The 20020-nt window shown below is 37.6% G+C and overlaps 1 protein-coding gene and 1 pseudogene across 1 annotated transcript; both read right to left on the bottom strand.

Moving 5' to 3' along the window:
• Positions 1–3856: 3856 nt before the first annotated feature.
• Positions 3857–7948, bottom strand: LOC124136183. The gene is made up of 2 exons (XM_046502032.2): positions 7662–7948; positions 3857–4250 (listed from the first exon to the last, which is right to left on the bottom strand). The coding sequence occupies exons 1-2, from the start codon at positions 7785–7787 to the stop codon at positions 3897–3899; spliced, it is 480 nt and encodes a 159-aa protein (XP_046357988.2). The 5' UTR covers positions 7788–7948; the 3' UTR covers positions 3857–3896.
• Positions 7949–9257: 1309 nt separating this feature from the next.
• On the bottom strand, positions 9258–19764 carry LOC124136180 (annotated as a pseudogene).
• Positions 19765–20020: the final 256 nt, after the last annotated feature.

Raw genomic sequence — 20020 nt, 5'->3', positions numbered from 1 at the left:
TCCGGTGCGTCCAACACGTCAAATCGTGTTAAATAATTCTTGATATATTTTTCTGAGAAAGCGACATTAATCAATTATGCATGCTCATGTTTATCTAATATGATGTACATACATGTAAATACCGTAATGGGACGGATTTTTAACATTTCGGGAAGAAAGTAAGTCCTATTATGAAAATTAAAATTATTTTTAAATTTGTTCGTGTTTTATGATTAAGTAATATATTACAGAGACATATATTCAGCTATTGCTAATTCATTTTTAGTGAACTGTGACAGTTTTACCTTTGTTCAAATTGACACATGGAAGAGATTAAAAATACTAGTTTTTTAATGTGTTGGTGCACAGTACTTAGATGCAGTTAAGGTGAACTCTTACGATGACACCCCACAGATCGCGCCTCTGTATGGAGACGTACATATGGCAGGCATATTGGATATCTACCTATGCAAGATCTAAATTAAAACAATATCAAACCTTTCAACTCACGGCTAGTAGTAGTAAGTAAGGGTAAGGACTATTTAGCGTATTTTTGCGTCCTTTTCTTAATATTTACCTAAATTGACGTCAATGACCAGTGTCTACTCCATTGTGTTGAGTTATCCATTCCGTAAGTAGAATGGTCAAGGTACCTTCCTCCGACATGTATAAGCCTCTGTGGTGTGCAGTGGTACGCCATATATATGATGTTTTGTCTTAAAAGTTAGCTATGATTAAGGAACAATCGAACTAGGAAATTGCAGAGTTCATTTTCAAATGATTAGAAGATATTATTATCGGTGTAGTTCGATTATATATAGACTACATTTCCTGACTCTGACTTAATTATACCAATATTATTTTTTTTGAGACTGTATGTTTCACAGGGAAGGTTGGTTTTTTACTTACATAATGATCTAAAAGGACTCATTGCGTCTACAGCATGTTTTGCACTGTTGTCGCATATTAAAATTCTATCGAGTAACAGATATATATTTTAAATATATGATACTATCGGCAAGAAAACATCACCATATGTCCTGTATATTAATAAATGGTATTCATAATCAGTTTATCCAATGTATTGCATATACGCAAATGCTATGGTCTCTTGGCATACTTACAACTATAACAATTAACATATATCAACGGTATGAACTACGTCTAAATTGTTTACAAACAATGTATGTTTCTAAACCAAATATAGATTGAAATAGTCAACAGAAACAGATTAAACATTAAACTTATACTGCCATACCTAATTCCCTCAAGAACAATTAAGACATTCAGTGTTGAAACCAAATTAACCTTTGACAAGCATCTAATAATACGAAATTGTACCTGTTCAGAACACTGGCATACATCCCAACAGTTGGGTGTAGACTCTGAAAAAAACCGCAAACGTAGTAACATCGTTCATGTTTGACAGAGTGTTGCCTACATCCATACTAAATTAATACGCAAACTTAATTGGTCCTATCTGCGTGGATTGGGATTGATTTGTGTGGAAAGGATGAGGTACTGCAGCAATTTGGTGAAAAGTACAACCAGATGAGAGCCTGGCGCCGAAACACATCAGTATGACATGCACGTACAATATCATTTGTTGGGCTATAAAAACGTTGGGTTTTCATATGCATGCCATCACAATTTTACAGCAAGTGAACAGCAAAAACATGCCACGACTGACCGAACGCAACAACGACATAGGCCGACTGCAAAGAGGAGAATCATCTTCAGCTGAAGCCAGGGTTTTCAACGTAGCACCAAGCACCATTACTGTGAAACCGTTTGAAGACGAAACACGGGGCAACACGTGACCTTCCCAGATCCGGTCGACCACGTGTCACTACTAGAGCACAGGACAGATTTCTACGGCTACGTCACTTGCGTGAAAGACACCATGACCACCGCTACAACTACGGCAATACTTGCACAGAGCGATCTTAGCACTCAGATGATCGTAACGCCCATACTTTAACATAGGCTTACAATAGTCGCAGCGCTAAGGTCGTTTTGTGCAAGTGGGCCCACGACTGCGTATGATATCAGCCCAGATAGTGACGAACCGTTTAAGCGCTGTAGGTATTCGTGCTAGACGACCAGTTCGAGGTGTCATTTTGACGAGCCTGCATCGTCAAGGTCACAGAGTATGGCCACAGCTGTGATTGTGACAAGTTTGGTTTACTGACGAGTCACGTTTTATGCTTCGCCGTGTGGATGGTAGAAGTCGTGTTTACAGGCGTGGCAAGCAACGTTATGCACGAAACGGCTTACAGGGAGTGGACTATTTAGTGGTGGTAGTGTGATGTAGTAGGGGAACCCCGTCCTTGGTTACACAGGTTTCTCAGCGTCGCCGTCCTTACATTCATAGCCGCGTCCACAGCCTCATCAATAGTCCGCCTGCAACGAGAGGGTCGGCAAATACGTGTATGGCGTACCTCTTCCCCGTTTCAACACCACCGTCAGTGGCTCCACCTGCGCTCTGGAAAACGCCTAAGTCAAAGTGGTGGACTTAAACCATGGTACAAATTGGAACAACCTTAGCACCATACCTGCGCGTATGGTTATATAAAATGGTTCAACCACGCCATCAGACCTTTGTGGAAGGACCATGTGACGTCATGCTGCTTGCTACGACCTAGGCTACGACTATCTCGCGGGAAAAAAACATGCTTCGAGGCGGTAGGAGTCACTTTCAGTGGGTGTGAGGGGCAACCTTCATGGATACGCTATCTAACAGCGAGAGCCTGACTGATCTCACCGTCTCCTCCTCCCATCGTCCTGTGTTTATGTTGACGCCTCCATCGGGAGCAACCCACGTCGTTGTGACGTCACCTACACAAGGCAACTCCATCAGCATGGCCGTGTACGACAACCTGGAATCAATCACACGCCCTATTAACCATGGCAACAGGCGAGTTGAGATACCATGATGTATAACATTTTATAATGTATTTTTTTGGTACACTTCAACATCTTCCGGGGATTCTTATATCATAATAAAATTATATTCTTATTTTGAAATATCTGTCTTTTGTTAACGCTTAAACGTCAAAGAGTGTGATTGTGGTGTGTGTTCAGTTAATTCTATCAAACTGGATGGGGGGCTATCCTTATAAAATTCAGGTGTATGTCGATAATAAACGGTATTAGGGTTTAAGTTCGGGGTAGGTAATGAGTTTCTGTGCATGTGTTTGCGCGAGAGGTGGACGATATTTATTAGGGCCCCGTCTGTTTTTTTAACGCGACTTATGTGTATTAGTTAGAAGCAGCATGTGTGTACATCATACCATTACTTCACCGAGTAGGAGTCCTGTGGTCGTAAGTTTTAGTTGGGGTTTGGTTTGCCAACGTCATATCCCCGTGATCGAGTGTTTACTTATTTGTCAACATCTGAGACATGCATCACTTTGGTTTTCATCTCACATGAAACTGAGACACCATAAAATAACTTAAATATTGTTTCAAGCTGCGTTATACAAAACACATTTTTGTAAATTAACAAAAAAACTAGCGTACAGAATATTATGGAAATAATCGCTAGAATGTCAAAGGGAAACTAATTATCTTATAATAAATACTGTTCAAGGGAATACATCTGGGCTCTTAAGGAAACGTAATATAACGTATCAAGGTACATACCTTCGAAAATAAAAATAAGTTAGCAAAATTGTTTATACTAATGTAAAATATTGTACATTTCAATAACAGACTTGGTGTTAATTAGCTTCTCGTCATCAAAGTAAAATCTGTCTATGATTATTAAATGAATTTTCAATAGTCTTCCAGTCTGGTAATTTTAATGAAGGGACTTTTTTTAAGATCATCAATTGAAATATCTCTGTAAGTCACCCAGGAAAAAGGCAATAAAACGTATAAACAAATCATTTATTTCATCCATCTGATAACCCAAATCATATTCGTTCATACGGCCCAGATATAGCGTTTGCTATCAACGGACAATAAAGGTCAAGGTCAAAAGTCGTGCTAGACACTGCGACCCCCGCCCTACGCCCTTGCACACAAGTATCCTGCCTGACACTTCTGACAGAGATGTTTAAGATGTGGCTTCTGTGCATCAACATGGCGATCTCGGCCACTCCGGGATGTTCGTAAGTCTCCATCGTCGTCGGAGTCGTATGCATCATCCTCGTCGTCGTAGGAGTCACATTGGCACTGTTGTTCCCCACATTTGGAACAGATGAGGTAGTCTGTCTGGTATGGGAAAATGAAGGCGTCACATGCTTACATCCTTGACGATAAACAACCTGCAACAATGGAGAATGTCGGGATATATTTCATAACTTTAATATCATTTAAAAATAATCTACATCACTTGAAAGTGAGTGAGTTTGGTTTGACGCTGTGAACGGTATTTCAGTGATATCACGGGGTTACAGAGATTTTGTCTTGAGATTCAATATTTTTTTTCAGTTACAGCTGCAAAACCAAATATTTTTGTTATTAAAACTGTGAGTTGGAATATGTTTTAAAGAACAACAGCTTCCAACAATGTCATTTTTAACAAATGTTATATTTGGGATAACACTTTCTCAGTGAAGTACAAATTCGAGCTCTTTTTATTTAAGTCACATCCGGGAGTCGAACCCAGGGTGTGTGGGTGTATATAACATTTGTTCCATTTGACCACTTTCTGAAAGGCACTGTGTATTCATAGTGCCATCTTTGTGGCAGACATGTTCTTTTTTTCATCAGTCTGAAGTATAATTATTGTTTTCAAGAATTTTCTAGGACATGCTTAATACTAAATAACATTTCGAATTTAGACACGTCTATTGTTCAAAATTTACACATGTTTAGTCATTGTGTACATATCATTGTCTATTATCCTAATAATCTAAACACATTCCGAACTTAAACATGCATGTTACAATAAAGGTCATAACATTGAGCTTTAAGGAAAACAAGGATAACATATATATATATATATATATATATATATATGTGTGTGTGTGTGTGTGTGTGTGTGTGTGTGTGTGTGTGTGTGTAATATATATTTAAATTAGATGTGCAAATCAGATGAGGGCACTTTCGCACCGCATATACTACCAGAATTTTTAATACAATATTAATGTACAAATAGACCAAGCTTAGGTGACGGTGACTATGAAATTTGACATTTGTGAGGGCTACAGTCTCAGTGGCACAGGTGGTTGATTGAAGGATCAGAAGTCAAGATCCTCGAGGGTGGAGGTTGGTATTCCTCCGATACACTTTTTACTGTTACACTATTGCATCCCCTTTAACCGCTAAAAACCCATAGAAAGGGACCCTTTTTAAATAACCAAACAATGACTTTCAAGGGGGGTATAAGGGTCTTTCCCACATTCAGACCCCAAACACCTAATCCTAATCCTAATCATGTCAAAAGTATGGGTCAAGGAACGTGTTTAGGGTTGTCTTTAAGATGTAAACACTTTTACAGTGTTGACCAACGTCATGTGATGTATTTATGCAATGATTATTAATGCGACCAAACATGTCTTACTGCCGCATTTAGTTCGCATAACATGACACCGAAGACCTGTTATTCTGTTCTAAACAGAAATTGGGTATCCACTTTATTTTGCCAACACACACGGATACAATTTGAAAATTTTTAAAGTTAGCGACTGTTGCCAGATTTTGTCAGAGAATAGTTCCTGTCTGCTTGCATGTATCCATGATGGGGTTGGGACAGTCTTTGAATTCGTTGTGAAAGTTGTCATACGTATTCATGTGAATGAAAATTTGGCCATGTACCTTTCAGCGCTTCCATGTTTCTTACTTACAACAGAACAAAGTGTAACGTTTGTAAATTATAGACATTTTCAGAAGTTTTTTCTCTTATATTTGAACATGAGAGAGATTTAAGTAAAGCCATCTCAAGACAACTTGGCCATCAGTTTTTCCACCTGTTCTGGAACCCACAATCCTAGGTTTCTGGTGTGCCCATTGGCAACGAATTGCGGCGTCTAGACGACTGGGCCACCTGTTCTGGAACCCACAATCCTGGGTCACGTTCTCGTGTGCCCAGTGGCAACGAATTGCTGCGTCTTAGATGACTGGGCCACCTGTTCTGGAACCCACAATCCTAGATTTCGGGGGCGAAACCGCATTATCAGTGGTTCATATTGGGAAAGGGAGGTCACTCTAATTTCAAACGGGAGCTATCTCCGTTGTTTTCGTGTTTGCGAGAAATGGCGTCAGTCACGATGTACGTTGTTGGTCCAGCTTTTAAATGCCCAGCTTATCCCTAAGGTAAAACGTATTCTTAATTAAATGTTTGAATGCGTTAAATATCGAAACAATTGGGCCCACATTTGTATATCGCCTAGCTTCGTTAGGTTGTTTAATTAGTGACGATAATCGATTCCTAAATGTGGGCAGACGTTCTTCCGTCATAGTGATTGCAACAGGAGGGACAACATTTATAAATCGCTAAGCTTCATTAGCATGGCTTACATATAACCATTTTCTAAAATGTGGCCCACATTGTTCCCGTTTGATAGTGATCGAAACAGGTGGGCCTACATTTGTAAATCGCTGGGCTTCATTGGGTTGACTAAATCATTTAGGTTATTGGGCTCACATTTGTCATTACTTTGAATGGGTATATATTATTCTCATTTTGTAATATTGATGGGAAATGTCTTTATAAATTATTTAGTGTGACGTTAATTCCACGAAAGGCACACAAAGTCTTTGAAGTTTGAATAACGTCATCACAGCTGACTACTTGTAAAAACAGTTACAAAGCAAGAATCTTAATTAGATCTGCTTCAATTTAAATTTACAGAGGCAACATCACTCATTCTACTTTTTCCAGTATACGTTTTGGTGGCGATATAAGCCTGAAAATATGTCTACTCTTGACTTCATCTTGGACATGATACAAGCCTCAAACCTTTCCGAGAACTTGTTCCATAAAAGGAATAACTCATGAATATTAATGACCCCACGACCTAGTTTGGCGTGGTTCGTAGAAGTGAGTTCTGCTGTATCGTCATCACATTTGTACATTCTAATCCAATTATAAGTCATAATACTTGTTTTCAATAGACAAAATAGCAGTTCGTAATGCGGGTTTGTTTACGTAGTTCATATTCTCAACAACAAGTGCGTTTAGTTTCGATTAGGCAAACGGAGTTCTCTCCCTTCTCGAACCACAGATAATGCGGTTTCTCCGCTTCGGGCGTGCCCAGTGGCAGCGAATTGCGGCGTTTTAGGGGACGGGGACACCTGTCATATAAGCCTAGGTGTGACAGTAAATGTATTCCTACCCAGCCTGATTCTTGGCAGGTAGTTGTTGCACATCAACATTGGTATGCCGTGTTGGAGACAGATTCTAGTCAAGTTATTATGATAAATCTATTTTACTCTACACAGAGCGGGCCAGGGCAGTACTATAATGTCCTATTCCGGGATTTATTCTCCTATGTAGATTATTACAATAATTATTTTATAATTAAAAACACGAGAATGTACCTTTAATGGTGCATAGTGCGAATGCAGCCAGCTAATAACGAAGGTCACTGTGACACGCCCACCTCTCTATTAATAAGTGTCATTATCAAAAAGAGTGTGTTAACAAATAGCTTTAAATCTGCAAATCCCGTCAATAATAAGTTGTCAATAAATACATACACATGTCGGTAGATACATAGATCAACACGTACCTTCAAAGTCCCCTCTATACAGTATACATGAGAACTCTCCCAGCCTCGTCTGCACTTTTTACAATGAAACCACCCGTACACCCGTTCCAATTTCGGGCGTCGTCGCCCCCCTCGCCGTTTCGGCATCGCTAGCTTACTCTGTCACTGCACCCTCGTGATACCATGCAAACAAACTGTTGTTTCTGTTTTGCGTGTAGGTTTTCTGGGAAAGAGCTCAACTTTCCCGGAAGCGAGATAACAGATAATGATTCGTTGTCATTTGACTAGTGTAACCGTTTTATGTGCTGTCATGTGACCACATGTTGCTGCTCGTGCTGTTTCGAGCTTTGTCTTGTACAATGAGGAGCATTTTGACGTGTTATGTTTTGGTTGAATGCACAAGTCAAGATAAATTACTTGTAGCCTTCGTTTATTTGAATGAAGTGACTTAAAAGCTTGTGCCGTTAAAATGTATGATTGCCTCTTCTCTGTTGTTTTACACAGCAGTCTGCAATATTTACTTTACAACACTGCGGCCTGTAGTTATTCGAGTCTGGAACAGTCAAACTGGTGGTTGATATTAAGAGCAACGCCCCACTTCTTTGGAGTACGCTGATATTCAAAGAGCCATGGCTACTGGTGGCCAATTTTACCACGGAAAACAAGATAAATAAAGTTTTTTCCCATCAGTTTATTTTCAAAATGTACAAGACGTTTACATCAGTAAGCTGAAAACGATTTAAAACTCGTCACCAATAATTGCCTCAGCCATTAGGCAGGGAAAAACAACTCTTCCGTTAAAATCTTCACCATCTTGATATTCTTTGGATTTCAACTAAACAACTATACGACACAGGGTAAAAATTAATCAAAATTTGGGACAATTAATTTGGGAATGAGTGGGTGATGGTAACGAAAAAAGGTTAAGGGTCTATCCTAGAAGGCAGGGCGGGACAACTTAGGAATGGCCAGGAGTCCGAACTTGACCACACAGAAGGAAGCGAGCTACAAAAACATGTTTTATATCACTGGAAAGCTCCCGAGGAGACGAATCCAAATAATGTCTGTCCCAGTGTGTTCACATGTTCATAAGCTCAAAAATTGGCTCAGAAAATGCATTACTGCAGAAATTTCTGGCAGAATTTTTTTCTGCAGCAATATCCAGCATCAATCTTTGGAGAGTTTCAATTGAATTCAGCAACTGAAGATATTTATCTTATTTACCAAATTTATCATTACTTTATCATTACTTTATATAACTTTATCATTTATAAAAATTGGAACAATATGTTGGCCTCATACGTTTGTATACTAGACAGTACAAATCCTTGAACCCTGAGCTTACCTTTTTATAATCTTAATTATTATGAGAATTTCAGTGACCATCTTCAATAGGTTAACTTCAGACACAGAAAGAAAATATAGAACACAACCAATTTTTCGATACAACTGCATATATTGTTTCATAAATTTCATTGTGCACAATTCATCTTTTATATATACAATTCTAAATACACAGCTTTACTAAGATACAAAAACATACAAAGTACAAAACTCCTCCAATGCAATCCGCAGCAATATCTCAGCCACATAGCTTAGACAAAACATGTAGATTTCAGCGATACTTGCTGCTCCTTCTTTATTGTTCGGATACTGACGCTTGTCTTCGGTGCTTTGTCAGAGTGATCTGAAAGTAATGAAAATAATTTTTTGTAAAGAATATGAGAACATAATTAAAATGACAGGCAAATCACTGTGCATCTATACAAGTATAAAAGTAACCTCATGGAAGTTGGGATGTCAGTAATGCTGACTAACCCTAATATAACACATCACAATACATATTTCAAAAGAAATGCAATATTTATTGAAATTACCTTCGATTGTTTTTGCAGTCTATCATTGTTCTTCTCTATTGCCTCTTGAACTTTAGTTGGGAGGGTTGTTGCTTCCCTTGGGGCAGGCATGAAGGGCTTGAAGTCTGATAGCTTGATGGTGGGTGTCCGGATGTCCCCCATCTTTCTAAGGTAGGACATCCACCACAAGCTATCCTCTGCAGACAACCTGGTAGAAGACACCCATTTGGCCAAGTCTTTCTCCATGGCCTTACAGGTGTCGTCTACCTTTTGCCTGTCCAGTCTGACTGGTGTCAGTGTAGATGGGTCAACATTGACATCCAATGTTAACATCCTATACTGTTCACTTTTCACTGGCCAATCTTTGTAATACATGCAGACCTCGGATCCATACATCCGAAACACAAACACATGTGTCTCCTTGTGGCCTTTTGGGGAATCCGAGTCCATAAACAATTGCCTAACGTCCCAAACCCCTTCCAGTGCAGTCGTTGTTGGTCTTGGATCATTTGTACTGGCAAGGACTTGAAGGAGGGCATCGCGTGTTCTTGCAGGCTTCTGTCTTAGCTCTCTTGCAAATACACTAAACAGTTGGTCCACATCTTCATGCGTGTGTCCCACCATGAGAAAAGAAAGTTTCACCTGAAAATAGAATTTAAAATAGTATTATCACTATGAAAACAAATCAAAACTTGTTTATTTACAGAATACAGACTTGAGAATATTGAATATGTTGAGTATATTGAGAGAAAAATCAATCTTGTGCATTTTTCAAGTTTCAACATTGCAGATTCGTTTCCACTTGATGAGCAATTGGACATGAAATACCTTTGCTTCAAAACAATTCTAATGTGGTTTAAAACAATTTACATAAATTGTAAAAATATTAACCACATGTGATTTCAGCATTTACTTTGAATTGTCTAGTATAGCCTCTAGGAATAAATACATCCTTTTTTCAAAGGCTTTTACATTTATATATTTTGAATGTCCATTAATGTAGTCATTCATATATAAGACTTAGAAATTAATTGATATAAGTTCACATAAATGATCTGCTGCAGAGTTGCCATGTACCTAATGGTAAAACACAAAGAAATGGTACTGGTCCTTCCTGATTTTACTAGTCACCGATTAGAAAATGAATGTAAATTTGAAACCCTGTATGTCAGTGGCTCATTTCCAATCATTGGTCTGATCTTTGATTACTGCCAATTTGCACGTTTGTATAAATAGTGAGTTGCAGTCTTTCCTATGACAGAACATTCAATTTTGCATATTATAGGGTCAGTTTTATGTATAAAATCTCGAAAAAAAATTGGGTGTAAATGTGTTACCTGTGACACTGTCACATTTGTCACATTGAAAAATCCACTGTTGAAAATCAATAGCATTTGTATATGAAAAAAAATATATCTAAAAAGCACATACCTTTTTGAAGATTTTTAACTTGACCAACAATGCCAAAAAATACAAGACCGTCTTGTTTTTATTGTCTTTTGGAGAATTGTCCGCTTGCAAGTATAAAGTTTCTGGCAGTTGTCCATGGTTCATCTGAAATTAATATTTATCTAAATAAATACTATTTTTATATTACCTGTAAAGTAAATAAACAAAACTAGGAATTATTATCAGAGGCATACAAGAACCATTACATTGTAAAATATTATAACCACAATTGTCTAAATGACACGAGAGATATTGAAAATATTTATTAGTATTACCTGTGCAATCCTATGGAGGACATCTAATAGCACTGTGCAGGTGACATTTGCATCACCTGGAATACAGGAATTCCAGATGACAGCATGGGTTTCCTGGTTTCCATGATCTACGACACCTGTCACATGGTGCTTGACATGCGCTAAGCTGACATCAGTCTGAAATGTCACAAACATTGACTGTTAATTAATACCTGTAAGAACAGACTTAGTATGTGCAGGAACCATATCAACATTTATTTTACACTTAATTTTAATTTCATTCATGATATTTAGTTTCAGAAATGTGAATTTCAATGTGGTTAAAGGAGCCTTAGGTTAAATAAGTTCTTTTTACATGTACCTTTGATTGATCCGGAAAGACAGGAAGGTTTGTTTTGTTCTGGTCCATGTTGTCAATATTGAGGGAGACATATTTTGATGGTGACCTCTTTGCTTTGTCCCGTGTTTGTAGTACTTTTCTCGAAGTAATCTGTGAACATAAATTAATTGTAATAAAAACATGTGAATTATTGATATAAATGTATTTTGACATTGAAATAAACAGTACCTAGTCAGGTAGTGGTGATACCTAACATTGAAGCTATTAACAATCACAATGTAGTTAGTGGTCCCTTCATGTAGGAAGAGTTGCCCACATTTAGTCATGTGTTTATTCTTTGGAATCTTCTCATGATCCCAAATCAGATTCCTAATCCCCATTACATATAACCTCTACACATCTATTACAGAAAGAAAGCAAACCTTTGCAAAGCTAAGTGTCCCTGTTTTGATTCTTTTAAGGACTCAACCTCTTCCTTTGCCAAGTTTCGTCTTTGTAGGGCATCTCTGTATAAGATGCACAGTGAGCACTGTGTAAAGTCCTTGGACTGGAATGACAAGAACACAAATTACACTCATACAGTTTTATATCATACATTCATAGTTTTTAACAATTTGTACACAAGACATTTGACAGATACAATATCTTTCAAACAGTCATAATAATGTACTTTAATGTTCTGGAAAACTCCAGATGCAGCTTTGCTCACGGTATCATGAAGCAAAATGTTGACACTATTCCAAATTGGTACTTGGTATGCCTCTGACAGTAAAACCATACCTTCAGTATTTTCACTGAGTGGAAGAATTCCCTCCAGAGCTCCTTGAAACGGCTATATCCTATAGTTGGCTTGCCTATACTGCTAAAATCTTCAACATATATCTCAAAGATCTGCCCCTTTGTAAGGCATGATGGCAGCTGAATCTCAGTCTTGTGTGGCATGTGGTCACCATGTCTGCAAACAAACTTTTGTATTTATCTACTGCAAAGTTGATCTCATGAATATAGAAACTCAGCACCCATAGCAATCCAATTTTCAAGAAAATGTATACCATGTTTGAGATGGTATGGAAATGTACACTCACAAAAACACATAAGTGTGCCATCAAGAAGAATTCTTTTAAAGTAGGTGGAAATGGTCAGGTAGCCAAGGGGTTAAAAAGCTTTTGCTCATAACACCAATGATGGGTACAATGTATGAAGCTCAATGCTGATGTCCCTGCCGCAATATTGGTGTAATGTTGCTAAAAGTGGCGTAAAACTAGGTGTTTGCCCAAACAAAAAGCAAAAGGCCAAAAAGGGAGATGAAAATTATATCATTGAATATCAGTGAATGGATCACTGAAAAAAATGACACCAGGCATCCACAAAAAGGGTAGTGCTATCTACTAATACATTCTCTTATTGGTTTACATGTTTGAATGAAACATTTATCCCTGACACATGTATAGCATTCAATGATGAGAATTACATCATGTGTGTTATCTCAAACCACTACAGCCCCACTACAGCATTGTTTTATTTGGGCTAATTTTTATGTCCTTTGATGATGGTAATGATTGATCATGATCGTATCCTATCCTGGAATACTGTATCGTTACATCCCCAACAGCTGGGATCCATTCCACCCAAAAACACCAAAAATGTATAACAGCAGCCGCATTGTGACAAAAAAACATGTTTGTTTGTTTGCACTCAGCAATATTCCAGCTACGTGATGGTGGTCTGTAAATAATCAAGTCTGGACCAGACATTCCAATGATCAACATCATGAGCATCATCCACATTGGAATATGATGACAAGTCGATCCCAAGCAAATACACATATTACAGCATCATAAACATGAACTTAAAGGGCAAGTTCACACGGAAATGAACCTATTTTTCTTGTACTTTTTCCACATTAAAAGTGTTAACATAGAAGTGTCATAGACAAAAATATAAAAACATCATATTTAATTAACATATTTTTTGCATTAAAACGATTTATATTTTTCACATTAACCAAGTGTTATATTTCCATAACAAAAACACCATGGCTTATGCCCCTTGCAATATGACGTCATTGGTGCCAATTGATAAACATTATGACGTCATCATGCTTTGTTAGAGCCGCTTCACGTGGTGTAGGTACAGTTTTGTGATTCTAGCGTCTCAGATGCCAGCCATAATTGTGTTATGCTGACTCATCACAGCGCCGGAGTGTGTCGTAGACCATGTTGTTTTACCGCAAACTGGTACTTGATATCTTTTGCGTTGAGAATAGACAGGGACCCAGTTGAATTGGCACCAATTACGTCATAATCTAAGGGGGATAACTCAGGCCTGTTTAGCTCGAAAAACGAAGGCCTCATAACGGCATATCATTTTCACACTATTGTGAGCTTCCTACGTTCACTGTGAAAAAAATGAGTGTCTATTTTCAAACACAGATACTAATTAATTCTAAAATTGCTTTTTGTTTAGAAAAAGAAAGAAAGTGATTTTTGCGTGTACACTTCCCCTTTAAGGGTATACTTAGTAGTGTCGTGTACAATAGCAACATGAATGAGTCGCATAACCTAGATTTGTCTACATTGTTTCAAAGCTTTTTGAAAGAAAATTGGAAACCAACCTTTTGAAATACTGATCCAGCCACACTTTTGCCTCCAGGTACTTCTTGGAATCATAGTGCTGTTCTGATCTTCGATCTCCCTTGTGTGGAAGAGAGTCCTTCACAGCTCTCCCATGATGGAAAAATCTAAACAGAAATTTAAAAAAAACCCATTGTACTTGACACAATCCCCACATAGACAAATCACAAGAAAAAGATCACTTCAAAATCTTCAAGAAAATGTAGTAACTGATTTCATCTTTACACTTGACACTTGTCTACTGAATGTCACTCATTATGGTTTTTCAAGAACAGGAATGTCTAACTTACCTGGATTTGCTGATCTTAAATACGGCACACCAACACACACTGCAAACTTCATGCCCCTCGAGGGTAAAGCAAACATCTGACAGTCTTTCTTCCTGATATCTGAAGACTGCTCTCAAATGGCTGTTGATGAAGTGGCTTTGTTTCGTTTGGGTCTTCCTCCAAAATGACCTCCTGAGTTGAGTTATGTCTTCAAGAGACAGTGTCTTCATGCAGTCTTTGACACAGCACTTGGTCATCCAAGTTTCTTTTATAACTTGTGACGTTGTTGCCTTCTCCTCTCGTTGTCCACATCTCTTAGACCTCTCCCCTGCAATACATCATTTTAAACCATAACTATTTCTGAAGCAGCATTACCGCTGGACTCACCACCATAGCATATATACACATATACAATAAACCACAATAACAGAATAACCAAAGGAGAGGATAAATTGTGCACTCACTTGGACCAAGTCTCAAGGGCCGTCTGTCAGAATAAGGTTCCTCCTTTGAAAATGGTGCCACTGAAATACAACAATAAATAAAATGTATAGCATAACTAACTTGTAACCTATAAACTATAGACTTGTTTAAACAATGAAGATCAAAGCGTACTTCTTCTATCATGACGTCCTTTCGAAAATGAGCTCGCAACTTGATGACGTCATATATATGACAACTATATTTTTGAGAGGGGAGTATCTAGTGATTTGTTCTCCATAAATGTAGCTGGACAGCGCAGAAATACGCAATACATGATATTGTATGTGGAATCATATACCAATAAATTTCATTGATTACTATCTTCATGATAGCACTAAAAGTGATACCTTGGATTGCAGCATCCACTTCTGACAGGCCAACAAAATCTTGCAGCTTTACTGGTCCTGGAAATGTCAAATAAATATTTGAAAAATACATAAATCGCAACCTTAATGTAATTGGATAGTCATACAAATATAACAATTGCCAATTTCCATTCTCAGAAATCCCCAATGCCTCCAAAATTAGACAAGCCTACCAGACGAACATTGAATTTATTCAACAGGCCTGTACCAAGCATTTAGCTAGACACATTGAAAAAAGGTAAAATCAATTTCTCCATTGATGTTTAATAAACGTACCTGGGGAAATCAATTCTGTCACGCTTATCAAGTCTTCAAATTTGACCAGTCTTCTCTTCACAGTTGTTTGGTCACCTTTGCAAAGACAAAATAAACATTTATCTCACAATGTAAACTACTCACTTACAACCATTGTATCAATAGACAAAATCACATTGAAACACTACAGTCCAAATGAGATTAAAGAGTGGGTGAGTGATGATGTTTTTACACCACTTTAGCAATATTCCTGCTATATCATGACAGGGAACACCAGAAATAGTTTGGTTAAAAGTAAACAATTCAGATTAATAGAAAAGGTAGATTTTATGAAAGATTGGTATAGAAAAGGTATGTGTTATGTAGATGACTTACAAGAAGACAAACTTGTGTTACAAAATATAATGTACAAAGAAATGTCTTGACATACATGGCATGATCCCATTACATCCTTTACTAATAATACTGGACAAACTACAATAACGTAACCTATATATGTGCATTGTGGATACTAAGCTCCAATGGTTTCTAAATAAGAATCTACATAACTCCCTACCAGTAGGATATGTAGACAGTAATATATGTTTTGGTTTGGTTTGTTGTTTAGTGCCCCACTCAGCAATATTTCACCTATATGACAGCGGTCTGTAAATAATCGAGTCTGGACCATATATTCCAGAGATTGATATCATGAGCATCAATGCAAGTCAGTGAGTCTGACCACCCGATCCCGTTAGTCGCCTCTTAAGACAAGCAAAGTCGCCTTTTATGGCAAGCATGGGTTTTGTGAAACTGACACTTGTTTTGGGATTGCAGAAAAATAAGAATGATATCTCAAAATGAACAGCATTTATGAGTGGGAATAAGACAGATTCTATAATTTTTTGTCTTCATGGCATACATTATTTTCATAACATGGCAGTCGTTGTTTTCTGTTTGACATGAAATGCAACAAATAAAAAGGGCTTCACACACTGTGCCCATGTGGGGAATCGAAACCGGGTCTTTGGCGAGATGTGTGAACGCTTTCACCACTTGGCTACCAAACTACTCAGGGTTTAAGAAGAAAGCAATGAGGGTTTCTACACAACAACCATATTGGCTTTAATGCAGTAATACATGGACAAACTAAACATGCAACCACATGCATGCACATAAAAAAAACAATTATACGGACAGAAATGCCTGTGAGTTTTGCCAAAATTCATCTATTCAATCAATTAGGCTTATTAATGAGCAGTTTCCAAAAACACTGTTGCTGGGATGCAGCAGTGAACTTATTGTTTAGTCGCCTCTTACCACAAGTATAGACACAACACAACATGTTTTTAATGTGGAGCACGGTTATCTGTTCACATTTTCTTTTCCAAATTCAATTTAGTGCAGTTTACAGGTTACGAAGTGAAACATTGAAACACAGTATTTTGATCTCCTGATTAAATACTGGATAAATTTGGTTGCATATATATAGGTATTAATAGACAGAGTTAGACAGAGTGACAGTAAGATGAGAATGACATGTATTTAAAGTCTAAAGACACTAGTGTAGTCAAAACATTAATACTGAAAATGTCAAGTCAATGAAAACTTGATTTTTTAAATTTTGATGAATAATGCAATACAAAAAACCATTCATAAACAAACATCTTAATTCACAAAACTGTGATGCAATAAGATCAGTGTCATGTATTTTCAAAATGATAATCTATCATTAAGTATTGTGACAATGTCTTTCCCACTTAACATAAACTGTATGTTTTGGGCCATATTGTCAGTGCCACAGATGTAGTGTTCGGAACTGGTTGAAATTCACAACAAGAATGATGAATAAGTCATACAATATTTGTCAAGATTAATCAAGTTCTCTCAGATACATGTAGCCATAGATCCTATAGATTACATGATTGCATCAATGTTACCGTCGAGCTCGCATGTTGCTGTATAAAAAAAAATGAAACCTTTAAGATATTAAAACAGTATTATCTCATGTAATTATTCCAAGCTGACGTAATTATTCCAACTTTTATTTCCAAGTGTATATTTTTAAATGATATTGAACAATTGACATAGGAATCACAAGTGTGTGTTGTTTTTGATTGAATGGGCAATTAAAATAATAATGTAAAAAGTATCCAGTTGGCTATTAAATTACATTCATTTTCCCCAAACCAATGTCAACAGTTATTGCTTTTCTATGACATAAGTAGAAATAAGTATTAATGTGTATTTTTATATAAAACATGAATTACCAATGTAAGCACAATATATTATATTGAAGTAAACAAGTTATGTAAAGTATGTTTTGAAACTTGTGGCTATTTCACTTACTTAATATTTGTCACCTCTAAGTACATATCAAAATGGATATAAAACTGAACTAAAACACAACAGCAAAATGTGAACCTTTATAAAAACAGACAGACAAGTGTGGATTTGAATGTCTCATCGTTGCTCATAGTGCTTAATCCTATCTGTATTACAACTACAATTTTTGCAACGCAATTCTGTTATCGATGTGCTTTGTAATGACATTCACGATTTTATGAATGAATGATTCTGTCAAAGTACCTTAATCCTTATCCACATTCTGACTGGTGATGAATGATTCTTGTCAATGTTTTTGATAATCTTGTTACCTCAGGGAGCAGTAACATCTTATTACTTTCACAAGATTATTCCTGTTTCACAAAATTTTGTTTGAAAAGGTATGTACCAAGGATGATAATTTGTGAGATTTGAGAATAGATGCATTGAATATGAATAAATCCTAAATTATGTTTTAGACACTTTGTCCCCAAAACAGTTACCAGGTACTTATGATCTGACACTCCCAACCTGTCGTAATCACAACATTCAACTTTTGGCTTGTGCATAGAATCTATATTAATAATTGCTGTTTCCAACTGGATACATATACCAACAATGCCTGGTAGTGTATGTATATGGTTGGTATCGATACGTTATTCAAGGTCTTATCCATAATACTCCTTGCCAAACCCTTACTTTTATCAATATTGTTTTCATGCTAAATTCGGTTCCATTTTGAAGATCACCTTTATATGTATCCAGTTGGAAACAGCAATTATTAATATAGATTTTGCAATATTCCTGGGCTTTCAGAATTTCACGAAGAAAATTCAACAATGCAGTTTACCGGGCGCAGCCCGAGCTCTACCATCCGCTCAATTACCGCGCTATAGCGCCACCGCTGTCTCGTTATACCGTTACCGTGTCTCACGCTCTGGTGACTCTCGCTTCACGAACCAACACCCGTTTTCGGACTTAGGGAAACTTACACATCTTTACAATCAAACACCCGTTTTCGGTCTTAGGGAAACTTACACATCTTTACGATCAAACACCCGTTCTAGGTCTTAGGGAAACTTACACAACTTTACGATCCAACACCCGTTTTTCGGTCTTAGGGAAACTTACACGTCTTTATGATCCAAAACCCCTTTTCGGTCATTAAGGTCAGCTGGCTTTGGGCAAGGGTTAGCCATAAATTCTTACCTTTTCAAGCGTTGATCCAGTTAATCCCATTGGTCGGTCATGTTGACATAAACAATTGCGGGTGTGGTTTCAAGAAAAGATGAATGGGAGAGCGGGCAGTGACGTCACACGCATGCGCAATATCTCGTAAACTTGCCTAGTAGTCTATAGCCCTACGCCTACTGTTAGCACCACAGAGTACACCGAGCCACCCACCAACTCGAACCCTAGCAATTAACACCAAAATAATGCCACGCGAAGCCATATATATAAAGGCTACACAATCTGCGTACGTTCGCAGAGCCCTGACTCTTCCGAACTTCCTTTCCTAGCTCATGTTGAAATTTTGATAAAAAAAACATGCACCGTGCTTAGATTCCGAAACGAAATTTAAATTGGCAACACAGTCGGTGGTGGTAAAAAAACCCAGCGCAACGCAAGACCTCACCCCTACATTCGCCTTACCAGTTTATTTTCGCGTTCGTAGCTCAACCTAATAGTGCCGATGCAATAAATGAACTATATTTAACGACATTGCACATAAACATTACTTACCAATTTCAGTGTTTTTCCTTTTGGGCAGATTTCTTGAAGAAAGATGTCTGCCTTGACTGTTGATGACGTTGGTAAGATCTGTAAAAGTGTTTGGTGTACAAAAATAGAATAAAATGCTTCTTACCCATGTCAACGTTGTTGAAGCAGAGCTGGTGAACCCTCCTGAAGGCATCCAGAGCTTCTCACTGCGACCAGAACTTGGGTTTTCGATGTGATTTACCGACTTGTTAAATAGTTATCGTTTACTCGTCTGACAGAACGTTCTCGAAGATTTAACGATATCAAACGATACCTGATTAGGGTTAAATCTATATATACCATTTTTATGGTCGGTCGGGCGTAATTGGTATACCAAATCAAACACAAGGGTGTATATCACATCACGCCCCCTTGAGTGTTCACCCCTCACTGGGTGGTCACGTAATAAGG

The sequence above is a fragment of the Haliotis rufescens genome, unplaced genomic scaffold (assembly GCF_023055435.1).
Source record: "Haliotis rufescens isolate VD_foot unplaced genomic scaffold, xgHalRufe1.0.p SCAF_121, whole genome shotgun sequence".
Lineage (NCBI taxonomy): Eukaryota > Metazoa > Mollusca > Gastropoda > Lepetellida > Haliotidae > Haliotis > Haliotis rufescens.
This window is presented reverse-complemented; position numbering and strand designations above follow the sequence as displayed.